The sequence below is a fragment of the Pezoporus wallicus genome, unplaced genomic scaffold (assembly GCF_028554395.1).
Source record: "Pezoporus wallicus isolate ANWC-B61680 ecotype Strahan unplaced genomic scaffold, APGP_CSIRO_Pwel_v1 contig_4131, whole genome shotgun sequence".
Classification (NCBI taxonomy): domain Eukaryota; kingdom Metazoa; phylum Chordata; class Aves; order Psittaciformes; family Psittacidae; genus Pezoporus; species Pezoporus wallicus.
In genome coordinates, this window is record NW_026641950.1 from 2,794,285 (window position 1) to 2,819,221 (window position 24,937).

The 24,937-nt window shown below is 38.2% G+C and overlaps 1 protein-coding gene across 3 annotated transcripts; it reads right to left on the reverse strand.

Annotated features, from left to right (window-relative positions):
* Positions 1 to 975: 975 nt before the first annotated feature.
* MYBL1 (MYB proto-oncogene like 1) lies at positions 976 to 24,668 on the reverse strand. 3 transcript variants are annotated; one of them, XM_057426159.1, is made up of 16 exons: positions 24,279 to 24,668; positions 20,468 to 20,570; positions 20,264 to 20,335; positions 17,192 to 17,284; positions 15,855 to 16,075; positions 13,941 to 14,124; positions 13,655 to 13,729; positions 12,905 to 13,009; positions 11,437 to 11,670; positions 10,754 to 11,122; positions 10,135 to 10,277; positions 9,613 to 9,727; positions 7,743 to 7,859; positions 7,552 to 7,656; positions 5,398 to 5,577; positions 976 to 3,612 (listed from the first exon to the last, which is right to left on the reverse strand). In XM_057426159.1, exons 1-16 carry the CDS (start codon positions 24,296 to 24,298, stop codon positions 3,484 to 3,486), a joined length of 2,265 nt encoding a protein of 754 aa, XP_057282142.1. In that variant the 5' UTR covers positions 24,299 to 24,668; the 3' UTR covers positions 976 to 3,483. The 3 variants fall into 3 exon arrangements, with proteins under 3 accessions (XP_057282142.1, XP_057282140.1, XP_057282141.1); XM_057426157.1 differs by having other exon boundaries at positions 12,905 to 13,006; positions 24,279 to 24,448; XM_057426158.1 differs by lacking the exon at positions 5,398 to 5,577 and having other exon boundaries at positions 24,279 to 24,448.
* Positions 24,669 to 24,937: the final 269 nt, after the last annotated feature.

Sequence of the window (24,937 nt, forward strand, 5' to 3'; positions counted from 1 at the left end):
TATATAGAATCAACATAGAATGGTTTAGGTTGGAAGAGACCCTAAAGATCATCTAGTTCCAAGCCCCCTTACCATGGGCAGAGACACCTTCCACTAGAAGTTCCATTCAACCTGCTCTTCACATCAGTTTTAGTTTGGTACAACTCCAGTAGTTATTTTCATGTAAAGCCAGAATAATGATGGTAGGAACTGGACTTCCTCTCATCAAGCAATTCCTTAAAGACCATTTTTTTTCAACTAAAAGCCAGGCCTACGAGTAAAGCTTCCAGAGTCTTCATATACCCAAACTGAGGGTTGTAGTTCAAGTTTGCCTTACTGGCTGTCCATCTGCTCTGCCTGCTTTCACTGAGCAAAGTTGACATGGAAAAATGAACTAGTCACATCATTAGACTTCACTTTCATCTGCCTGCACTTTGCCTCGATTTTAGATGTCAGCAGCCAGCCATGACCAGGATAAATGCTCTACAGCTGGCCCACCTTGCTTGTGCAAGCAATGGAAAACCTCACACATGCAAGCATGAGCAGGTCTGCAAGATACTCATACAGTGGCCTGGCTGTGACAGCCCCAACCCCAGTAAAGCCCCAGTAACACCCAGTTTGCTTGTACAGCTTAAAACTAGATAAAACAAATTACCAGGACATATTAGTGAGGAACTGGCTTGTGTTAGTCTCTCTTGTGCTATTCCTTCAACAAATTATCTTATAATAATTGTTTGCCATTTATATTTTGTCACAAAACCAAGAGAGGCAATAGATTCTATGAGTCTATATTATCTACTGAATGCCCATGTTACTAGCAAAATAAGAGTCACAGTGGAACACTAATTCAGAGTAATACATGTTTGTTAGTACTAGCTGGGGGAGGAGGGGAATCATCCTGCACAGCTTACACCTGCAGTTTGACATGCACATATACATACATGTTAATTTAACAAGCACCAAGTGCTTCAGTTCTCAAATAAAAGGCACTTACAGTAACCTGGTACATAGATGCTTTATTTCTGATGTTAATGTGGTCTGTATTGTATGTGAGATTCTCTTACATAAAAGAAAAGTTTGTAGTACAACAAAACTAGGATAAACAAGGCATTTGTTGCACATTATGTCAAACCTTAAAACAAAAATATGGAGTAATATGTATTTAGGTTTCATGCAAGTTTGGCTGCTGCACGTACAATCTACTTATAAACTGAAAGAAATGCAAATGCACACAACATTCAAAAAGTAATAAAAGATGCCTGACATGAAAGATTAAAACCTTCCTGCTAAAGCAGCAAAGTAGGAGTTAACTGAATGATCCAACCAATACCAACACAAATTAATACTACTTACCATAAATCTATGCTTAAACTTGGTATAGGCAATTTTGGTGATACTACTTCTAGTGAAATATATCATCCAGATTCTAGATATTCACTCTCTTTTAATTACTTATTTCATTTTTTGTGAATTAAGTGCTGTCTCCAGTATTAAATGTTGCTGTTAAATCCATTCTGGTAATGCAAACCGAAATCTAAGACTGCCAAGAATTCCAATTGCCTCCTCTCAGTCTTCTTAGGTGAGGCGTAATCCTGGCATGATGGGTATTTTCTGATCTCTTTCTTACACAGAATTCCCCCCCCCCTTTAAAATTTTGATGTAAATTTAAAACTGCTAAAAATGTTTACGCCTACTACTGTCATAGCCAGGCAAATATTTAATATCAAAAAGCTCCTAAAAATGAGGATTGTATAACCTTTGAGATGTTTAAAAAAGTTTAATAACCCATTACCTTCCTTGTACCACTCATCCCATATTAAAATTCTCCCTTAATAAATTATTCTCTGCCATCTTCGATATTAAAGCGATAGGAATACTTTCCACACCCTGCATAGTACTGGTTGGTCTCATAAAGTTAACTAGAGAACCTGACATCATTTTTGTAATTTTACATACAGTGCATATGATGCTCGCTCTTTCCATCTCTCATAGCAGCAAGCCGATTCTGCCACTATCTGTAGCAGCACACCCGGGAGTGGAGAGGAAGAGTGTTTGAATTATAAATAACTAAAACTACAGTGTACAAGTCTATTTACCTGTCAGTATTTGTTGATAGCACACCATTATAACTTGCTCAAAATTAACTACATATAAATCTCTACAACAAAAGCAAACCAAAACATTCCTTCAAAAACAAAAGAAGACATAAAATAAGTGCAAATACCTAAAATAGGCAACTAAAGCAACTGTTGTGACCTGTATACCTTTAAATAAGGACAAAGATTTTCTATAAATAAAAGAATGTTCTCTTTGCTCTTCAAACATACAGTAAGTATATAATGGTCAAACTTAAGTGCAGATACAATTGTTCTGAGATCCAAGGTGCCAAGTTCTTTTTTTTTTTTCTTTTTTTTTTTTAATATATATTTAAAATGCATTAGGTTTTAGCTCCTATGCAGGATGAAGTACTCCTGGGTCACCATTCCTTTCTAAGTATATTTAAACAAGGTACATGAATAGTTGCTGTATAATACAGGTATACCTTGTAATTATTTTGTAGACCAACATGATTTAAGGGTTATAGTGCAATCTTTATGTAGATGTAACATACAGTATAGATTTGTACACTTCACCACTGTAATTCTTCCGCTATGCCAGACTTTAAACTTGTCCTTTTTTGAATTTTAGCTGTTTTAACAGGAAACAACATTGGCTTCTAGACAACCTGCATACATATAAATATCTACATTTAAGCTTTAAAATGAAAATAAATTATAAAAACAGACTCCTTTCCAATTTACAAAATTTTCCCTGCTCCTACATACTGTACAATACATTCAACAATCATCTCATTTTGAGATTTATGAAGAAAATACTGATGCTTTACACTAAAACCTAATTCACCCCCCTCTGCCTACTTCTAGTACCATTTGCAAATAAATATATTTAACACTGTAGTTAATTTCATTGTTTTGCAGCATACCAAAAAAATTAGTAGTGCAACTTTCTATCCTTCCTTTATACTCCTTTTCATTGTGTTTCTTTATATACTATGAAAATGCTACATAAGCAAAAGCACATTCAGTCATGTATGTTGCTCACTTGAAAACCAGTAACAACCTATAAACCTAGTCTATATTGAAAACGCACTAACAGAAAAAAGCAATGCAAGTCAGAATAAATATGAAAATTTACCTAAAAAATGTGTGTAGTCAGTACTGCAATGTATTTTACCATTCTTTATCATACTTTAGGGTGTTACTTATTTAATACTCAAGAAATTCATTGCAGAACCGGTTGTACTATCCCTTCGTAGAAAATATGAGAACTTCATGTCTGTTCTTTGCCAGCCAAAAGAAGAAAGGAAGCTTTAAGGTAGCTTAAAAGTTTCCCTTGGCAAGACTGTCTCAAAGGAAAGTCTTAATTCACAAGTACTGTGCTAGAATCACCTTCACCATTGTGTCAGTTTTAGTGGAAAGAGATGGCTGGCAGTTGCAGTGACCATCACAGTATCAGAGCCCTTGAAGTGCTGTTGGTAGCTGTGTAAGTGCTCAGGTATCTTCTTGCTTGCTCAGTCACGATAAGCTGGTCTTCTGTTTTTCCATAAACAACTGCTTCCCATTCACAATTTGACTGCATAAAATAAAATTCAGTTTAAAAGATACTTTCCACTAAAATACTTGAGCAATTCTTATACAACTTTTCAGAGTAATAATAAATTGTCATGGCCTAGTAATATTGTATTTTACTGAGGAGGATTCAGTTCTACAGTACAAGACCTAAAACCTGTGACAGAGCTTCCTTCTCCACCCTTTTAATCCAACTCCCCAGCATGGCATCTGTGTTACACTTTAAGTTCTAACACACGAAATGAAAAACACTCTTGAAATGAGACTAGTTCAACAATTGATACATAAAAGGGAAGTTAGTTAATTAAGTCATCTTCTCTTTGGATATCTTCCCCTTTAAATGTGCTCAGTTCAACAGGCAGAAAAATACGTTATTGACAGCTGTCTGGAGACACCAAGGAAGGCAAAATGGTTTGGCAGCCAGAAAAGAATACTGTGAAGGACCTCACTGAATCAAAACGGCAGCTGTGGCAGAATGGTTGGATGCTTTGGGAATATATTAGAAATGGCAAAGGAACTAGGACTAGAAATGATGAAGAATAACCAAGCCACTAGTCCTGCCCCTTCCATGAGGCAAACTCTCATGCACAGTTGCATGACTCATTGAATCTCAAGCTGATTTGTAGCAGCTCTAAACTGGACATGACACCAGCAAATTGTAGCAATATTCTCTCCCTTCCTCATTGAACTAGTAATTGATCCAAAGGATGAGTTCCATGTATAGATGCACAGAGAAAATTGGCCATTTGAGTTTCTCTAGAAATTTAGCAGGAATTGATTCACAGAAAGGACTCATGGTTAGAGAGGCCATTAGATTGAGAGGAAATTTCTCAAGGGAAAGAGCAAAAACAGAAAGATGGTTCAATGTGAATATTTGTGAATATAGTATGACTAAGCTCCCCTTTTAAGTACTGGAAGACCATAGGTCTGGGACAGATAGATGTATTCATCTTTGCTGTAATTCCCAGCAGTTAATTCCTTTTCTGAAATACCATGATTAAATGGAGGTTTGTTCTTTCTTCTCATAAGAAAGGATCAGAAAGTAATATTGTTGCCCCTGTACTTAAAAACACATCATCATTAAAGCAGTTAAGTGGGACATGGAAGACAAGGCTCCAGGGGCCCTGCCTTTTGTTTTGCTATTGTTGTTTGAGTTTTTTTAATCAATACAGAGCTGTAGATATTCTGAGACGCAAAAATTGTATGTGTTAATTTCCTATGGGAAAAAATGGAACAGGTACCAAGTCAGCTCAAAGAGAATCTCCTCCTAAACCTGGTGGCCAAGACACAGGTGAAAAATAGGTTCCAGTTTTAACAGTACAGAAAATAGAAGTACAAGAATAGGCACATTACAATAACAGTTACCAAACAGAACCTGTGGATGAACTCCACTTAATGAATCCCACAGAGTTTATTACGAAGTAAGCACCAGCCACATTTGAGGAACTTAGATGCTATAGCGGATTGGTTTGCACTGAGTCAAGTTTTCCTGCTGCTGGACTTGGGTACTGAAACTTGGTTTGTAGGTCTACCCTACCCTTATTGGTTTCCCCCACATTTAAACCTGAGAGGCGACTCAGTGAAATATCAGGGTTGTATTTAAAGATCTTAGCTATGAATTAACACTTTGTGGACAAATGACCAACTTACAAGAAATAAGGATCATGGAAACACTGATCAAAACTAGGTCACTGAATTGAACAATTCTAGGCATTAGTACAAGACAGAAACAAAACAAAAGTCTTTGTTAAGCTGAGAATAAAACTATCAGAATTCTTTGCATCCAGACCTGAAAAGCTTTTTCCACTTTGACATTTTTTGAAGCACATGCATTCATTTTCCTCTTAATTACTGCATTTGCTTTGTTTGCTGGATTTGTATCCTGGTTTTCTGGTGTCAGGTTACATTTGTTGTCATGTATTTCCAACAATGGTACTGTTAATAAAGATGTGGTATATGCATTTTCTGACTATTGACAAAAAAGAGGGTAGGAAACAGGAACAATAATCAGTACTTAATAACAAAAACAGAACAAACAAACAAACAAAGTCTTCAACTGCTGTGATCAGAGAAGCCAAAAGGTAAGCAAAGCAAATACTATCAGAAAGACTCTAGGAAGGAATCTGAAAAGAAAAAGTACATTGTGTGAAGAACTAGGCTGGTATATATTGAGTCAATACTGAGCACAGTAGAACAAGTAGCTGCTAGCAAGATTTAGGCAGTACTGAGTAGACAGCTTCTTGCATGTACAGCCAGACTACAGCTGATTACACTTTGTTAAGAACAAGACTTGATAAAGTGGTAATTAAAGAACAGTTTTAAAGAAAGAAGCTTGTCATTCATTTCTAGTATTACCTTTGTGAAAGTGAGCACAAGGAGACTGGAGTTAAAAAAAAAAAAATTAAGATCACATATCAGGAGGAGGAGTATCAAGAGGAGGAACTGCTTTAAGTACTGAAATAAGCACTGGAATGATCATGCCAGAAGTGCTTTATATGCTGATAATATTTATGTAAATAAAAAGAAATTAATTCAGCTTCATTACATCAAAGCAGAAGAAAGGTATAGGCAATGTTACGAGAGCAAAATTAGATGAGAATAACAGTGGCATATGCACTTGTTCACCCACAAAACCACCCTCAAACTGCATTAAAATACTTTTACATATTTATTCTACCTCAGACCTCACTCCTAACTTATTATCACATGGACACACAATTTCTACTTAAGGATTAGTCTGTTTTTCATGTTTAAAATCAGATACTGACACTATCTTTCTTGCTAAGATAGAATGTTTCTGTAGCACCTGAATCCCTCATTGATGTGGAAGAAAAGTATTTTTTTCCCAGTCCACTGCCTTTAGTATATCACAACATCATAGTGTATTTTGGCTCAGCCTCAGTAACCTGAACACTATGCACAGTATACCATGTCATAACAAGACAGTAAGCGAACACAGAGAGTTACATTTCTGGTTTGAATGCCTGCAACAACACTGCTCCTCCCAGTACAGGGAAGTTCTTGGGGAAAGCGGGGAATTTCCACTAGGTGGCAGGGCACCTAACACCCAGCACGCAGACGCCTAGGTTTGGCGGAGTTTATGAAGCATTTAAGACGGGAATTTAGAAAACCAGCTACAATAATCAGAAAGGGGTATGACTTAAGCACCTCTACTTTTTAAGGACTTTGGCTCCTACCTCTTGCATATAGCATTATAACTGATCAAGAGTCACAGACATTTACTCTTTCAGAATTAAATACATACATATATTAAGAACTAGTAGAATAAATCTTTCCTATAAACTACAAGACTAAAGATTCATCTATTTAATCAGTCAACTGGGAAAATATTGGGCTGCTTTTTAAAGGAATGAGGGACCAAACCAGCCCCAGTTCTGAACTCTTGATGTCTTGGTTATTGAGGCAGAATTATTCAAATTCCTTTCAGGCAGAGGAAGCCCACAAACATCATCTTCTACGTGCTTGGTATTTCTTAAAGTATTCCCCTACTATGTGAAGCAGGAAAAGGAAAAACAGGCTGCCTACTGTGCAAGTAGGTATCTTCAGAAAATGTCTGCCAGACTATCAAGCATGCAAAACACAGGGGTAAATGCCATTTTCCTGGTGTATTACAGAGCTTCAGAGTGCCATATATGCTAAAGTTTATAAGTAACCAGCATGGAAGCAGCTTTGCTGTAACAGCAAATCTGAAAAGCATCCACATTACTTTACCAGTCCTGCTGTAGAGGCCTGAAAGGAAGAGTTTATGCACGAATGCAAGCCCAGTGTTTAAGTATTGCTTAAGTACTTCAAGTAGCACTTGAAACTGAAGGTGATTTTGTAGCCTCAATCCAAACACTTTATTTTAGTCAATAGAATGAAAGACACTCAGTTCTATATTAATATGGCTGCCAGTGATGCTCTTCAGTAGCTTAATACTTACCTGTACACCTAGACTATTATCTTCTATGAAGAGCTGGGCACCAACCTCTTCCTTTTCCCATGGATCTAGGACCAGTGATTTTCTGACTTTTTTAGAAGAGTTGTGCTGCAATAAACATTTTGAAGAGAAAAATTGTAAAATATTATTTAAAAGCGGCTATTTCCTACGTGAAATTATTATGGTAATGTTACCTCCTGTTTGCAGCTTTTATACACAGTGTCATCTTCCTCCTTGAGAAATATGTCTGTTCCAGTTTCTTCTTTCAAAACTTCCCTAATGTCTTCCTCCAAGAAGGCAAGTGGTTGTGACTAAGTTAATTAAAATCGGAAGAGAAAACACAGCAAGTCTGTTAGCTACTAGTTTTTACTACATTCTACTTTCAGCTCATGTAGGCCATAAAAGACATCTTGCAAAATACAGCAACAGATAAAAGGATTTAAGCTATTGTAGTTAACAACTACAGATCAACATTTCAAGGCTCTGAGGAGTTTTTACTTCATCTTACGCCACATTATTTCTAGCCAGATAAAACACATACACAGTGCCTCAAAAAATGCAAGGCAGCATTGAAGAAGGCATGCAAACTACTTGTTTGCATTTATTAGCAATGTTTACCAACTGACAAAAGGGATAAAATCACTTGATATATGCTAAACATATATATGTACATATACATGCATACCAATGTACTAAAAAACTGTACTATAAAAGTATTACTGTTGTAGAGAAAGGAATTTATACCAATTTCAACACAAATCTTTGAATAAGACATTGATATTCCTAAGTATAGTACAGAATCTCACAGAAGCCATACAGATGGCCCCTTTGTGTACCAACAGGAGAAGAATTCCCTAAAGCCCTCAAAATTTGATTTTGAACAGGAGGTTAATAGCAGACAGAAACAGGAATGCCAAACCACTCCATTTGCATAGTGAGAATCTATAGGGTAACACAGATGGTGCCAAGCCCTGTGGCAAAGTCTGAGCTACCTTCTGTGTTTGCAAAAAAAGTAGTCAATATACATTGGCTGGAATTTTTTCAGAATTTGAAAAGCATATGTCTACTGAATTCCAAAAGTTATTATGCATTAACCTACCTTACCTAGGCTGGGAAGAGAGCGAAAACTGAATTCATTTGGAACAAACAAACAAAGTAACATAATCTATAGTCAACAAGAAAAAAAAAAAAAAACAAACAAAAAAAAAAAAAACAAAAAAACCTTCTGTGACAGCCAGAAGAATCAGAGAAACCATGAATTGCTATATTAAGATTTTGGGGGTTAGGATGAAGAAAACTGTAGATGTTATTCAAGTAAGACCCTAGGAAGGATAAAACACTTCCAAACATCTTCTCATCAAAAAGGTTCTCAGAATACTAGAATGCTGTGATAAACACCTCGTTTCAGTCCTACCACTGTGAAAGAACCTAACCCATAAAACAACTCAGTTCTTACGTAGTCCAGAGGACTCAAAGATAGTGCAGTTTTTCAAGGCAAACGTGAAAGTTGCGTAAAATAGCAAAGTCAGTCACATTCATCTGCACCAATCTGCTCTTATTAAATTATCCAGTTGGAGGACTCGCACCCATTCACTCTCTCACAATTTTGATTTGGAAAAAAAAAAACACAAAACCCTCAAACAAAACCAAAACAGAATGCTAAAGTATTAAAATCAAAATCTCAGCCAATAATGTTTCCACCTTGTAAGAGGTAGTGTTAGCAAGGCTACACAAATTTAAAACAACTCAGAAATGCAGAACCAGTGTGTTCAAGATTACTTTGTGTTCAAAATTATTATTACTGTTTGACTATGGGTCAAATCATTGTATGTGCCGAATACCATTCAAAAAGACAACACTCCATACTAGGCTGAAGGATATAGCCTAACACAAAACCTGAAACATTTTTGAATCACATTCTAGCTGTTCTCTAAGATAACTGGAATGTCGCTGAAACAACAGCATTGTTGGAAAATGCTTTCTAAGACCAGGCTTACAATAATTCAAAAACAAGAGGGCATTTAAACTTCAACAAAGAAGAAAATAAACAATGTCATCGCATACCGTAAGTTTGAGTGGACCATACTTTTTTTCCTGAGCAGCCAAAGCATTTTTAAAAGGAGTTGGCGTCCTTGGTGTTGAACCCAGAAGAGATCTTCTAATTGTGGGAGTTCTAAAACTATTCAAACATAGAAGTGTTCAAACATGATCTTTAATATTTTACTTTATCAATAGTAATGTAGAATCTAAGAAACAGTTTAAAATGACTTAATTTACAGAACAGAGAGCAACATTGTGAATCTGAAAGTATTAACACCACCATAGCATTACCCCAGGTATAATTAACTTTAACTGGATTTTGTTCAGCATCTTAAAAAAGGAAACATTTTAACTAAGTAGAAGTAGCTTCCTGTTTTAAGCTAAAAACAGGAAGCCAGTTTGTACACAAGTATTGAAGTGTTAGGAGGTTTAAAGTATAGGTAGGTATAGGGGTTTTCACAGTATAGGTGGACTATCTTTTCAATGTTTAGAAAAATGTGGTTTCATTTGAGCAACACCACTGGATGTTTAATGCAGTAATCTTACCCCACATTTTCTTTTTGATCTTTTGGTGTCATTTCCTTGTGAAGAGGAGTCGTAATAAGAACCTTCTGCCCACAGATTGGAGTCGATGTAAATGCAGGATTTTCAAGGTTAAACTGTTCATTTCCAGAACAAGTGTTGAAAAACTAACCACAAGAAAGGAAAAAAAACCCTAAGCAACCAAAAAGGGCAAAACTTCACCACTGTAATGAGCAGTAAAAAAAAAATAAATCTGAAAAATCCCAATAAATTCTTCTTGACTTATACTCTAAGACATTTGCTATGCTTATTGCCAAAACCTTGATTTTCTCCTTAAAATCCTTATTACTTAATTAGGTCAACAGAGACACAGGTCTCTAGCAACAATAATTTGCATGAGAAAGTGTGAACTGAGACATAAGTCATCACAACCCTTTCCCCCCCCACCCAGTTAGTCTTCAAAACAGAGGAAATGGGTAATCTAACAATTTCTTTTTAATGTATCTACTCTTATGCAGATGTTTTAAGAAGTTTTTTGACGTATTTGTTTAGGCTACAGTATATAACTAGGGAAGAAAGTACTTGTGATTTATAATCTACCCACTACAGCCTTCATGTTTAGCCATATTAAACATAAACTCACCTGTGACGGAGAAAATGGTAGTGTTTTCACTGGTGTATGCTTTAGTGCAACATTGATGACATCATTACACAAGCCATCATTCAGTTCATTAACCGGTGACTGCCCAACACGCAATCTCTTTTTCTTTCTTAGGATGGTAGGTGGGGTGCTGAATTTAGGTATGTTTGGAGTTGCTGGAAAAACTGCTTCTTCCTCACTACTGATGCTACTTTGTTTTTTGCCATCAAGCACAACGCTGACATCATACTGGCACTCAGCAGCCCCTTCATTGTGCTGAGTCTGCATTATTTTTAGTGGAGCTTGCTTGGCAGGAGACACAACAGCCTTTGAAAGCTCAAAACTGGCGACATCGCTCCACACTACGGGATCCTAGGAGGCAAGGTGCAAAACACCAGAACACTAGCATGCTCATCCAAGATTACTGCACAATGTCCAAGCCAGCCTAGCATCTCTCTACCTCTAGAAGCCATATACTGAATTATCCTCCTTTTATCTTTCACACAATCCTAAAACACTGAATATTTTAAAATAAAATTCTTTTAAAACAAGTCACTCAGTATGGGCAAAACTACAGACCAGTACAAAATGAGGTAATTTAAAGAGTATTTATACTTTTTACATGTCGTTAAAGCTTATGTTCCTAAATTTTTAAATTTTTTTTGTTTTAATAAATACAGACTCACAGATTCAATAAGCTCTAGTGTCTCTTCAAATTCTGGAATGGTCTGTAGAGAAGGTAACACTGTATTTGCTTCCACAGCCGAATACTTTGGTGGTGAATTCTGCTGAACAGATGTGCCCTGGGTCTCATCTATGCTGTAGAAATCACTTGTTTGCTCCCCAAGGCTATTTAGTGTATTAGATACACAATCTTCCATGATGAAACTTCCAGACCAACACGGCAAGTTTCCAGCTTGCTAAAAAATATGAAGAAACATGTTAATTTTATTCAATTTGAGAATTTGGAAAGAGTCAATTATGTGACCGCAGGGAGGGGAAAAAAGGCAGCATGCAGGAAGGCTAAACGTAACTATTAATTTTTGCTTTTTCAAATACTGGTTATCTGCTTGCATTAATGCAGTTAGTATTCTCCTTACATTAACATACTCAACATTCTCAAACTGCGTTAAGATTTTAAGATCTTTATCTTACCTCTTATTCTTATCGCATACATGCTTATACCTTAGATAATTATGGGTTGTATTGGAAGCCACCTCTGATGCAAGCTTCCTGTGCTCCTGAACATCAGTATATTACAAAGTCGCCTTCGCTACAGAACACAGGTGCATTTTAAGATTAGAAAGTGTTTCTAGAATGCGAAATACTTCTTGCTTGAGCTGGTATTTTTTTTACGCAGATTCTGCATTGACAGATTACTTCTAAATGGTTATCCCATTTTAGTAAACTGTTTAGTACTCAAGAAACTGATTTCAAGTTTCACTGAAAATTTAGAAGCAAATTCCTCTAGATAATCAGAATGCTGAACTGTTTCAAGGGAATGCGAGGAATAGCTCCACCACATAAATCTAGAAGTTCACCTGTAATCTAAATTAGTGATCAATACTGTTGGGTTGATTAGGTGTCTGATGGTGTGCACAGCCCTCTGTTCCTGAAGAAGAAAGTGCCTGTCATCTGCAAGTTCCCTAACTCTACTAAAGTACATGTAAATTTTGTACAGCGCAAATTCATACATGTCATATCCAAATGTGGATATTCAGCATTGCAAGCACTCACACATAAGTTTGATAAAAATATAATCTACAGCATGTTTTGAAATCAAATAGAACAAAACTTACGTATTTTTCATATTTCCCTATTGAGTAGATGATCAACATTGCTGACCCATAAAACCAAACAGTGGTGATATCAACAAACATGATTCTCTTAAGAAGATAAAAATCTTGGGTCTTAGGAACAACTGCCAAACTGTAGGTTGTATTTCTGCTGTTTTCACAGTTTATAAACCACACTAAAAATAATCAGACTCCATTCTAATATACAGATTTTGTTTTACAACCCAACAGCCACAGGTTTGTTTTTAGAACATTAGGTGAAAAAACACTACACAAAACCAAACATCCATTGCTAAATTGATGAGGATTAACCTCAGTAAAGCATATTCAAATATTTATAGATATTTGCAGTCCTTACAGAAGATGCTCGTTTTCTTCTGATTTCACTCTCTACTGACATAAGTAGCAATTCAAGTTCCTTTATTTTCTTTTCTTTATCAGGATCATCATCAATAAATGACTGCTGCAAAAATTAAGAAAGAAGCCATTACTGTTTTCCCCCAAACTGTTCACTGTAAACATTTGACATTATAACACAGCTCAGTTTTAACAGAAATCCACATAACGTGGGAACAGAACTGTTCAAGCAGTATCATATTTTGTAGTACAGTAGCCACTTGCAAGTGGAAAACTCCAGCAATTACCAGGGGATGGATCTGATGTTCAAGTGGTATACAAGCTAATAATTTAACAGGTTGCTAATATGACCTGTAAATGCTCAGTGTGCTATAATGTTTTTTAACCCAAAGTCACTCAGTTCTGTCTTTAATAGAAGGAACAACATTGGCATCTTGGTAGATGGGTTATGTTTTCATGTGCTTTTTAGAATTCTGAGTTATCTATCCTCACTAACTGTGCAAAAAAGTGTTTCAAATCAGAATTTTTGACAGACTGTCTACACAAGCAATCCTACCACTACTATCAGAAAATTAACTAATTTTTTTGGTTGATTGGTTTGTTTTTAAACTTCTTAAAACTTTCTACTATTGCTGTAAATATAGGTAAGTGAAGATATGCCATGAGTTTCAAAATTAGTTATACTCCTCAGTTTAGAGAGGACTTCAAGGAGTATATTCTCTTCATTTTACAACGTGTGTGAACACATTACCTCAACTACGTTGGAAGAAGCTGAAGTATACTCTAGACAGCTGCCTTCTGGTGAGGCATACTGGTATGCTGGAATCTAAAAAGACATAAATCATTTCACAATCCCTGAAAAAGGATATAAAATTATCTCTACTGTATATAAACTATTTATTATGGTTTACAAATCCTAAGTTACTATAGCACAAAAATGCTCAACAGTCTTTATTCTTTCAGATTCGTTTCTTGTTCCAAACCAAATAAATAATTTGAAACTGGAAAATACTAATTATTCTGCATTTTGAACTTACATGTGTCTGAACAGGTACATAAAATTGATTCTGAGTGTGCACGTGCTCCATAGTCAGACATTGCTGGGGCTGAAGTTTGGATGAGCTATCGCTTTCAGACTTTACACCTTCTTGTAAATACCCTTCCTGTTCCACCTTTCTTCGCATTGTTGAATTCCAGTGATTTTTAATCGAATTATCAGTCCTAAAATGAAAATGTACAACAGTGACTGCTTTCCATATCTTGAAGTTTATAATATGGCATAATTTATGGGGTTTGTACAGTAGGTTAATCTGAAGCCACAAATACAGAAAGCTCCAGCAGCTTGGACTGAAAGTTTCATTACCTGTGGGGTTTTGGCATAATTACTAGAAAGCTACTCACACTTCCTTCTACTGAACTTCAAGTCTGCAGAAAATTGACAGTAGCAAAAGAGAAAGCCTTGGTTCTGGCTATTATCACGGGTGAGAGCCTTTTATCTTGGATGCCTGGACTAACCATGTGTTCTTTGTCACTACATTATTTACCCTCTGCTACAAATCTGCAGAACATGAAGCTAAGACAATCACTCAGTATAATAAGGGCACTGTAGTTAACATAGTCCACTGGAAGGCCTCTCTTCTAAAAAAAAAATAATTAAAAAAAAAATTACACCCTGCTTCATGTTTAATGTGCAGCTTTGTAGAACATCTCACTACCTCTTGGTGCCCTTGAGCTTGTATGGAGAACAGCAGGCATGGCAGAAGACCAGTGCCCACTGTCACTCCCCCGAGAAAGAAAATGCCTGCAGTTTGAAAAGCAGGCTGAAATCACCTTTAACACTAAACAAGCATTAAGGCAAGAGTAGAGTATGAATGCATTACAGTCTTAAATACTAGCCTTGGAGAGAAGTACACAGAAATAAAAATTACTTTAAGACCTGTATTCACTCAAGCTCAACTCCAAGTAGAATTCCCTTTTTTCACCCTAATCTTAAGACTCTCTACTAATCTTCTGGGTCTAGGATCCAATCTTTAGTTGACAGTCTCATCTTGGATTTATTTTCAACAAATAAGTTAGTGAATTAGTAATGCCTCTGTCCTTAGAAACTCATCCTTCCTCTCCAAAATTCTGTTAAGATGCAATCAATTCCCTTCCTATTCCTCCAAAGGATTTCCTGTGATTCATGTATGTGTATTTAATGAAAATGTCACATTTTTAAACATGCATCTCTAAATACTCATTCTCTCTCACCACGGCAAGTTCAGACATTCCTTAGGCACCCCTACAGTCACCTCCTGAACATACAGACTGAATTCAGAGAGGGACAGCTGAACATTGAGTTTTAATTAACAGTACAAGGTAAAAAATTTATTCCATGGAAACACCAAAAGTTTGTTTTCCACAAGCATGTAAGTTGGCAGTCTCACACCTGAAACAAAGATAAAGAGAACAATGCATATAATTAAAAGCCTAGGTGGTAACCAGCTAGCTTTGGGACGCATGACTCCTAAGCCTAGACTTTTGAAGGTTACCAGGATTTTCTTTTTCAAGTGTCCCGTTTAACAAGAAATATTCCACAAAAAAATAATTTCTGATCTTAAATCTAAAAGAAAGTCACCCCAAAATTCATATCAATGAAGGCACTTTGACATTATGTCATAGGATGTTAAGGCATTCTTTCACTATTACTTGCAGTTACTCTCTGCAGCTCCACTACAGTTTTTTCTGTGACCAGGAAGATTTCTGAAGAAACATGTGAGAGACCTTTTTATTGGTTCTGTGGCTTATTAAGGATACAGAATCAAATGCAAAAGATTTAAAAAAAAAAATATCAGCATCTATCAAGATAAAGATGTTGTGACACAAACTTCTAACTAATAAATAACACTGCAAAGAGTAGTGTGACAGTTTTCCATATTCCAATATTTAACACAAACAGAGTTGAAAAGCACCTTCCAGGAAGAAGTTTTGCTATTTCAGCCCATCGGTTTCCCAAACGCCTGTGAGCTTCATAGATTATTCTGTCCTCTTCTTCTGTCCATGATGACTTTTTTACCTCAGGATTGAGATGGTTATGCCATCTCTCTCTGCACTGCTTGCCTATTCTTCCTTTCAGGTGTTTTGCAATTAGAGACCAGCGCTTTGGACCATACTTCTGAACTAATTCAATAACCTGGAACACAGATGAAAGCACATTACAATTTCAAAACCTAATTTTCCCAAGTAAAGACTGAGAATACTGATAAACTCATATTTTGGAGTATGATTTATAATCTGCAACTTGATAAAATACTAGGCCTAAGGAGGCAGACAGCGATTTAGGATTTTAAAAATAATCTTTTAAGATATAAAAAATTTATTTAACTCCAAATTCACTGTGTTTAGAATCTAAGTATATACTAATGAAAACACCAATTTGGAATTTTCCTTTCTGTCACCCATTGCATAAGCTGACATTATGAAAAACCAAAACAGAAGCTGGTAAAGATACCTGGTTTGACTTTTTTCAACACACATATATATGAGGAAAAATCCCACACCTCTACTCCCAACCTCCTTCCCATTTCTACATGTTGGGTTTTTTGGGGTTTAATTTTTTTGGTTTTTTTTTTTTTTGTTTTTTTGTTTTTTTGTTTTTTACACATTAGAAGCTTTTCCTTAAACGGCTAACAAGAACTGTAAAAATAGATTAAGAAGACTACATTCATAAATTGACGAATACTATTTTTGGACATCTTAAGACAGTTTTAAACAGTAGAAATTAAGCAGACAATTTGAAATACTGTATGAGAAAGCTGTATGTGCACCTCCATAAAGGACAGTCCAGATTTTGCAGGCAAAAAAGTGTGGATTAACAGAGGCAGGGAAAAGGAGTCTAAACCACCATTGCTAGCTTCTTGAAGAGTAGAGTATGAAATAATCACCCTTATTCCCAACCCCTTTAAGTCTGGTGGATCTACAGAACAAAAGATGTGAAACTTTTGCTCTTCAGTGCTGTAAAGGTATCTTCTCTATTTGGTTTAAGCTAGCAATCTGCACAAAGGGAAATTAAATGCTTGAGCGGACCAGACATTCCATCTACTTAAGAGCAGCTGCATTATTTTTTCCTCCTCACACAGCATAATATAATTAATTATATTCTGTATTATCTAATGTAATTATCTATATCACAAGGTGCATCACACATCATCTTTGTTGGAATGAAACCTAAGAAAAAGTACACATTCTTAGCAGTCATATGCCAATTTCATTACAGCAAAGGAGTACAGTAACAATCAGTTTTTATTACCCTCTGATCTTCTTCTTTAGTCCATGGACCTTTAATCAATTCTGGGTTTAGGACTCTCTGCCATCGATGCTGGCACTGAAAATCTGAACGATTCTGAAATAGTTTTAGAAGACCAGTGCAGTTGTTAAACACTTGCATACATAAAACTGTAAATATCAGCTATCCAGAATTATTACCTTATTTCAAATTGAGAGACTTATTCAGACCTTTATTCTAATAGATAAATTCTCCCCTATTATTTCTTCTTCCATTTGCTTATAAAACCTCTTCTCCAGAAAAAACAGCCTTGCACAAAGATCTAATCTAATTATTTTGGTGATCTTAATTGATTGATAAGCAAATTGAGAACTTACTCTTCTTTAAAGAAAAACTTAGAATTTTTATCCTCATTACTCCACATCTCCACTGAACTTCATGTGACTGGCATGCTTTTGACATTATATACAACTTATATAAGAAATTTTTAAAGGAAATTATTTCAAATAAAAGAATAGACTTTTTTAAGTCTCAAATGTATATATTTTCAGCTTTTTCCTAGAGTGTTAGGGAAAGAGATATATATTGAGTTTAGCTAACACATACTAATTAAACAACATTGCTTTTTCTGCTCAGGACAGATGGTGCTTTTCTGTAGCTTCTCTCGGGATCTTTTGCAATATTGTTCCCAGCTATGAAAGAGAAGTAAAGTTTCACTTGGCCTTCTCAAAACTGTTTATAGAAAAGTTTAAGACTCTCTGGGTTGGTCCAATTCTTAGAAATATGCAGGTAAGAAGAGCCTGCCCCAGCACAGCATACTATTACACCTTTTGTTACACTGGGACATGATGATTTACTCTCTTCAGTGCAAGCTGCTGGATAGCAAGTACAAATTTCAAGGTTTTGCTGGGCTTGTCTAACAAGTAAAAGCCTTACCAGGCTAAGTTGAAGTTAAAAAAGAAGCAATCTGTGAGACAAGAAAAACACACCCAAAACACTGTTACATCTAAAATAACATTGATCACAGTACCTTCATGTGAATCACAAGTAGACACTGCATGATTAAAAGCATACTAGAGTTTATTATAAAACATCATCATTTCCTGGTGGAGACAAGCTGTAAAAGACAAACCCAGTATAGGATAGCTGTTCCTATTTTTGCTTAAAGGTTAGGGTTAGTTTTGAAATTGGGGCCTTTTAGCATTTACACCTTCCAGACACTTCTGAAATTATAACATATTTGAGGGAGAAAAGCAAAACAAATGATGGGATGAAACAATAAAATCATTTCAGTTCTGCCTTAGCCCCAGTAAACTGAAAGAGAACGCAAGCCGCACTCTCTCCCAAGAGTCACATTTAAGCCATCTTCACTTCTGGAGGTGGAACAGAGGGAAGGTTTACTTGTGCCCAGCCCAGTAGTGAAATAGGGTTCAGTAGTGAAATAGGGTTCAGTAGTGAAATAGCCTTTACATATGAGTAACTCAAGACTGGGTTTCCTAGCAAAAGGCCACCAGTAACAAGGTAAGTGTTAATTATGCTATTTTCTATTATTTAGCTTTGTAATGTGAACGCTGCAGTAGGTTGCCAGAGAGGCTGTGGAGTCTCCATCCATGGAGATATTCAAAACCCAGCTGGACACTGTCCCGATCAGCCTGTTCTAGCTGACCTTGTTTGAGCAGGGGGCTCAGACTCTATGATCTTGTAAGGTTCCTTCCAACATCAATGATTCTGCAGTGGGCAACCTGATCCTCCATGCATGTTTCCCATGATAGCTGGAGAGCCTTTTTTTCAACCTTACTTGGACCCGGCGGAATAATAACTTTCTGTCTTCAAAAGCATTTGTTTTCAGCTGGAGAACTTTTACTAAACTGTTAGATCTGCTAACCACAACTGCATAATACACCTGCAGATCAGTATCACCAAACATTGTACTTTTCATCGGTTTAATATAAAGGCTTTTTAATATTATCTTTCTCCTCTGCCATTCACTTATCTCACTGCTTTCTGGAAGTGGATAATGTAAGGAACACTGATTTGCATATGCACTCCTTAAATTTAGAGGCTTTGAGTTCATTCCCTGATATCTATGCTTTGCCACCTGGGGGAAAAAGAAATAAATATCAGAAGTACCACAGTTGCACAAAAACAATGAGAACAATGCAAAGTTACGGTTGTTCAGCAGTTAGAAGTCTATTTTTACCTACTTACACAAGAATTTCATACAACCATATCATTCTGGTCAGTATTATAATAACCACAACGGTGGGGGGGGGGTGTAATTTTTTTCTCTAATATTTGAATATATTCAATCCCACTTCTAGCTAGTGATTTCAGCCTTAGATTCTAGCCATGTTTTTACAGTAGGCACTTTATAGCATTTAATCAGAGAAATAAACGTCATCTATTCTAGTTGTGTTTTCTACCAGGACAGCTCATACAGCTGAGGAGTCATTTCATGTTTGAATCAACAGCTCTTTTACTCATTTCACCGGACCACTGGAACAGAACAAGAAATTTTAAGTGTCAGTAGGAAATTTCCAAGGAACACACTAAGGTTCCATTAACAGAAACTGAAGTTATCATCAGGTGGAAAGACTTACATATTTTAGAGAAGACAACACTGTAAAAAAGGCGAAACAAGAACTATCAAAAAAAAAAAAAAAGCAATCCCAAAACAAAACAACCCACCCTTTTCCTAAGGTGTTTAAAAAATTGATTTTGCTCCTTGCAAGTCATCTGTCAGATGCAACCCACACTCCTAACTGCCTCAGAAGCAACCTGTGAACTGTGAATGTAACCACAAGTGATGCAACCAATAGGAAAGAGGAATATATTGCAAAAGGAAAGCAAATCACAAGTGTGGATGGAAGGCACCAATTATTTTGATCGTTTCAGACCATCACTTGAGCCCCAAACTGAGCTAACAAAATTCTCCAAAGCCTGAGCTAGCTCTCAAGTCCAATTTACACGCATCCCTTAAAATATTTTTTACTATTATGCATTTCTGATTTCTATTTCACCTCATTTTCAAACTGAACATATGACCAAAGTAAGCAAATATTGAAAGAGAACCTAACAGAAAGAGATTCAACTTACCTGTAGATGACTAGCAATGAAAGCCCAATCATCTGTACCATTTTGTTCCACCAGCTTCTTTAGTCTTTCATCCTGTTAAGACATAACCTCAGCCAATAAATGTTACATGCTGTTCCCACATGGTGCTAACTAATAACATATTTTGCGTGCTACCAGTATCATGTAGAAACAAAACTAAAAAAAAAAAAAAAAAAAAAGGATTACCTCATCACGTGTCCATTTCACCCTGTTACATATCTTCTTCAAACCTTTTTGCTGTGGTACTTCATAGTCATGATCCAAATATTGCAGGTCATCATCTTCCTCACTGCAGAGTACAACAGAAGGATGTAGATAAGAGTTTAAAATACCTCTGAATAACTTGTTTTTTCTAACTACTTATAGCTTTTTTCCAATCTGCACATATTGTTCTAAAACAACATATGGACTTTGCATGAAAGTAAGATCTGCCTTCAGCAGCAGCCTATATTCATCATGTCCAAGGATCACAATTTTAATTTCCAGGCCACATACCAGGATGTGGACAGGTCATTCATTCCAAGTCAAGACTCAAATTTGAAGCAAAAGCTCTTGTTTAATATCATGTTTTTATGACACATTTACGAATCTTTTTCACAACTGAGCTTATAAGATCAAGTGGTTTGCTAGTCTGCAAAATGTATTCATGTTCCACCTCCTTAACTCAAACAACAAACACAATAAGGCTGTCAAATGATTTTGAGTCAACCTAAGATTTTAAGCGGGCTCCTGCCTTGAATAAAAGCGTTGCCTCAGTGTTACAGAAATTAGATACAGATCTTCGAAGTCAGAAATATTCCAGGAAGAAATAAGCACCGTATGTATCAGCGCTGAGCCTTTTTAAGAGCCAGCGGGACAAGAAGCCAGGTAACCTCTGCGGCTCCACATAGATCACACTCCATCTACTGGAGAAATGCATACTTCACAGTCTTGATAACAAAACCAGCACGGGGAAATGTTTCATGGAAATATCACTTAAACTCACGTTAGATAGAAGGGACTCCCATCCAGATACATAGCTTTACTTAAACAGTTTCACACTGCGATCTTATTTTTTCTCTATTTTATTACCAATATACAGCACAACATAAATATCGTAAAGTCATGTTCAAAACTAAATTTACTAGTTCTGCTTAGCCTTAAAATTACTTTAGCTTTTCAACCAAAGGTAAAAAAAATCCTTCCTCAGTAATGGAATTAACCTGTGTTGGTGTCCTAAGAACAGATTAGGTGGCAGATTTCTGCATTATTTTCCAGAACATGCAGTTCGCCCACAACCTTCTATGTATGTTTGTTATTTTCCATGAAGGGAGTATGCTCCCTGAGGCTAACACAAACACATGGACTTTCAAGGAGACCATTACTTAGCTAAAAATATTACTACAGGATAGTATGTACCCAGCTCTTTCAGACCCAGTGTATCTAACATTGATTCTACATCCTACACCACATCTAGATTTGCCCTACTTAGCTTCATGATGCAGTAGAAGTAGTAACATGTAAACATATTAAAACTTTGTGGAGCCAGCCGAATACAAGGCAGTCAGTTTGCTGAACGGTCAACAGCAAGTTCTTCACAGTACTTACAAAAAACAAGTGGCAAACAAAACGATCGTAAGAGTTTTGCATTAAGTGGCTTAAGACTTTAGAAAATAGGATTTAAACTCGCAAGTTACAAAGTTTTCTCTTCCCCTTCCCACCTCTTTTTTATTGATCTCTCATCCACAGGTTCTCAACAAACTGTCAGGAGTGTATCTTGGTATTATAAAGAGCACACCTTGGTATTATAATCCTATTTCACACCACGCACGCCATATCGTTTATTTATAACTAAAATTTGGCCTTGTGGTTAAGCCCTTTGTCAACATGATCTCCTCACCCACTGCACAAACTAGTTCAAGAACAGTTTTCAGTTACATGAAGTCATGGGGATTTGAAAAAGAGGAAGGGCCCGGTGTACATGGCAGCAACGCTGATGAAACCACCAATACTAGACGATGTGGGGTCCCTGCAGCAGCAGCAGGTAAAACCCTGCACCTGGAATTCTCCATTGGCATGCATGCCCCACAGCCAAACTGACACACATACCACTGCCTCCATGCTCGTCATGGGCAAGGGCCAGCTGAGTGGGCTGTAACCTCACCAACCTTGATTCCACATGAACAACCCTTTAGCCTTCAGTCTTGTTTATAATTAAACAAACATGAATGGTTGTGACTATTAACCTCAGGTTTTTATTAAAAAGGAAGGTTTGCAAACACATACGGTTCTAATACTTGATCTGACAATTCTTTGCAGTTATGAATACTGCATGCAAGTGGATGACAGCCACCAAATTTCATCAAGTAAGAAACCTGCAACAATAAACTAAGTATTTCATGAGTTTTGTGCTAGCCATCTTTGCAATTCTGAGTTGAGAACCATTAAAGGAAAAAAAAATAGGCTTCCAAATGCAAACCCAACAGCAGTTTAAAAAAATCAGACTTCATTCCATTTGGTGCACTCCACCAGACTCCACACCTAGATTAATAATCTTGAAACGACTTTTATATAAACTCGTAACTACCATAAATTACTTTTGGGGATACTATCATCACACACTGATAGGGCATTCATCTAGGACTAGTGATCTCTAACCCTGTGCTCCTCTCCTATTCACAACCACTTGTATTTTCAACTATGACATCTAAGCACTCAACAGCCATCAGAGATAACACTAGCTAAAGCTTCACAAAAATGAAATTATTGCTTGCAATACCACAGATTAAACTAAAAAAAAAAGCAGATTAGGAGTAACAAGAAACATTGTCTCTCCAAGCTGATTCTTGCAGGTAACTATGTATAGACAGCTCCAGCAGTCCACCTCTGCAAAGCCCCTTGATGAATCTTTGCTCCTTGCACAACTAGACCCCCCAAGCATTGCTTGGTTTAGTTGCAGTTTTGCAGAAGTTTCACTTGTGAACTCTTTTCACGTCACAAGAAAATGCAGAAGCCGTTTTAATACCTGTAACTTTGAAAGCACCAATTCCATGAGAAGTATGCAGTTACAGTAAACCCCAAACACCACATGTAACTCACATACTGTTAATACTTGAGCATCCTTTTCTTTCTCAAACCTAACCCTTCCTTTGCATTTCTTTATCACCTTCCAGATACAGATTTTCCATTTAGGACAAGAATAACTACAGCAACGAAACAGTTCTCCAAGACCCACCTTCTGAATATAAAGTAAAGACATACCAATTTTCATATCAGTAAAACAAAAGTATTAAAACCATCTGGGGCTGCTGCTGAAGCTCTTGTGGAACGCATTATCTCTCGGGGAAATTTCAGGCCAAGAAGAAATCTTCAGCCAAAGAATATTCCAAATCAGAGAAAGTGGGTGCATTTAAGACATCGGAAGAATCAGCAGGCCTGAACGTTAACTTAACAGCCCTAAACGTTGTATCAGGGATTCGCCAAAGCCACTCGGCAGGAGGAAAACAAGAAGTATTAGTCCAGCAGAAGGAAAGAAACCAGCAGGAAAAGCTATTGCAGAGAAGACGTAGTCGTTATTGACAGGCTCAGCGATCGCCGAAAAGCAAAGCCAAGGAGTTGTCTAGGCAAGCTACACAGAAATGGTCTGAGGGAAAGCACAGCGGCGAGAGGCAAGGGCTATACACGGGAGCTGGTGCTCGCAGAGGGAAGATCTGTGCGGACGCTGGGCAAAACAGGGACTGCAGGGCAGAGAGAGGGAGGAGGGCAGTGACAGCCAAGCCCAAGGAGGTGGAAGGAAGCCGAGAGCAGCGCCAGCACAGCCCAGCGGGGGGGGGGGGGGGGGGGGGGATGAGGGGCGGCAGGGGCAGGGCGGGACGTCGGCGGCACCTGGCAGGGATCCCGGGGCGCGGGGGGGTACCTGGGCGCGGGGCGGCGGCGTGGAAGGCAGCGGCTGCCCAGGGGGGTTTGGGGGGAGCAGAACGAGCAGAGGTTCCCGGGCCGGGCCCGCAGCCACACTCACCTGCGCGGTCTTTTCGCCATCCTCAGGGCGCACCATAGGGGGGGCCGCCACGGCAGCGGGGCGCGGCGCGGAGCCCCAGCCCGGGCTCCTTCTCTCACAACAGGCGGGGCGGAGAGGGGCACTGGCTGCTCAGGAAGGCTCAAAGCGGACAGGGCTCCCTCAACGGTCCCCTCCTCCCCGCGGAGCTTCGCGGTACCCCCAGCTCCGCGACGGCCGCCCTCAGCCCCGGCCTGGCCAGGCCCCCGGAGCGTCAGGCATGGCTCCGCAGGACGGAGCGCGCAGCAGCCCCCTTTCTCCCCCGGCTGTGCCTTCCCACTCCTGTCAGAACTTCCGAGGGCTTCGGCGGCGCCTTCACACCCCGGGGCCGCTGCTCTGCGGCCCAGCACCGCCCCACACGCCCGCTACTGGCCGGCGCCCGCCGCCCAGGGCTGCCCCGCTCGCGGCGGGATCTGTCGGCGCCGCCGAATCTCGCGCCCAGCCTCCTTCCAAAGCCACCGTTTGAATCTGCGCAGGCGGACTGCGGGCGGGGCGGCAGCGGCGGTGGGGGCGAGGCATGACGGGGGAGCGAGTTCGGCCCGTGGCGGCCCGGCGCTACGGCCCCCGCGCGCCCACCGCAGCGGCAGCGGCGCGGGAGGGGCGGGGACAAAAACAGCGGCCGC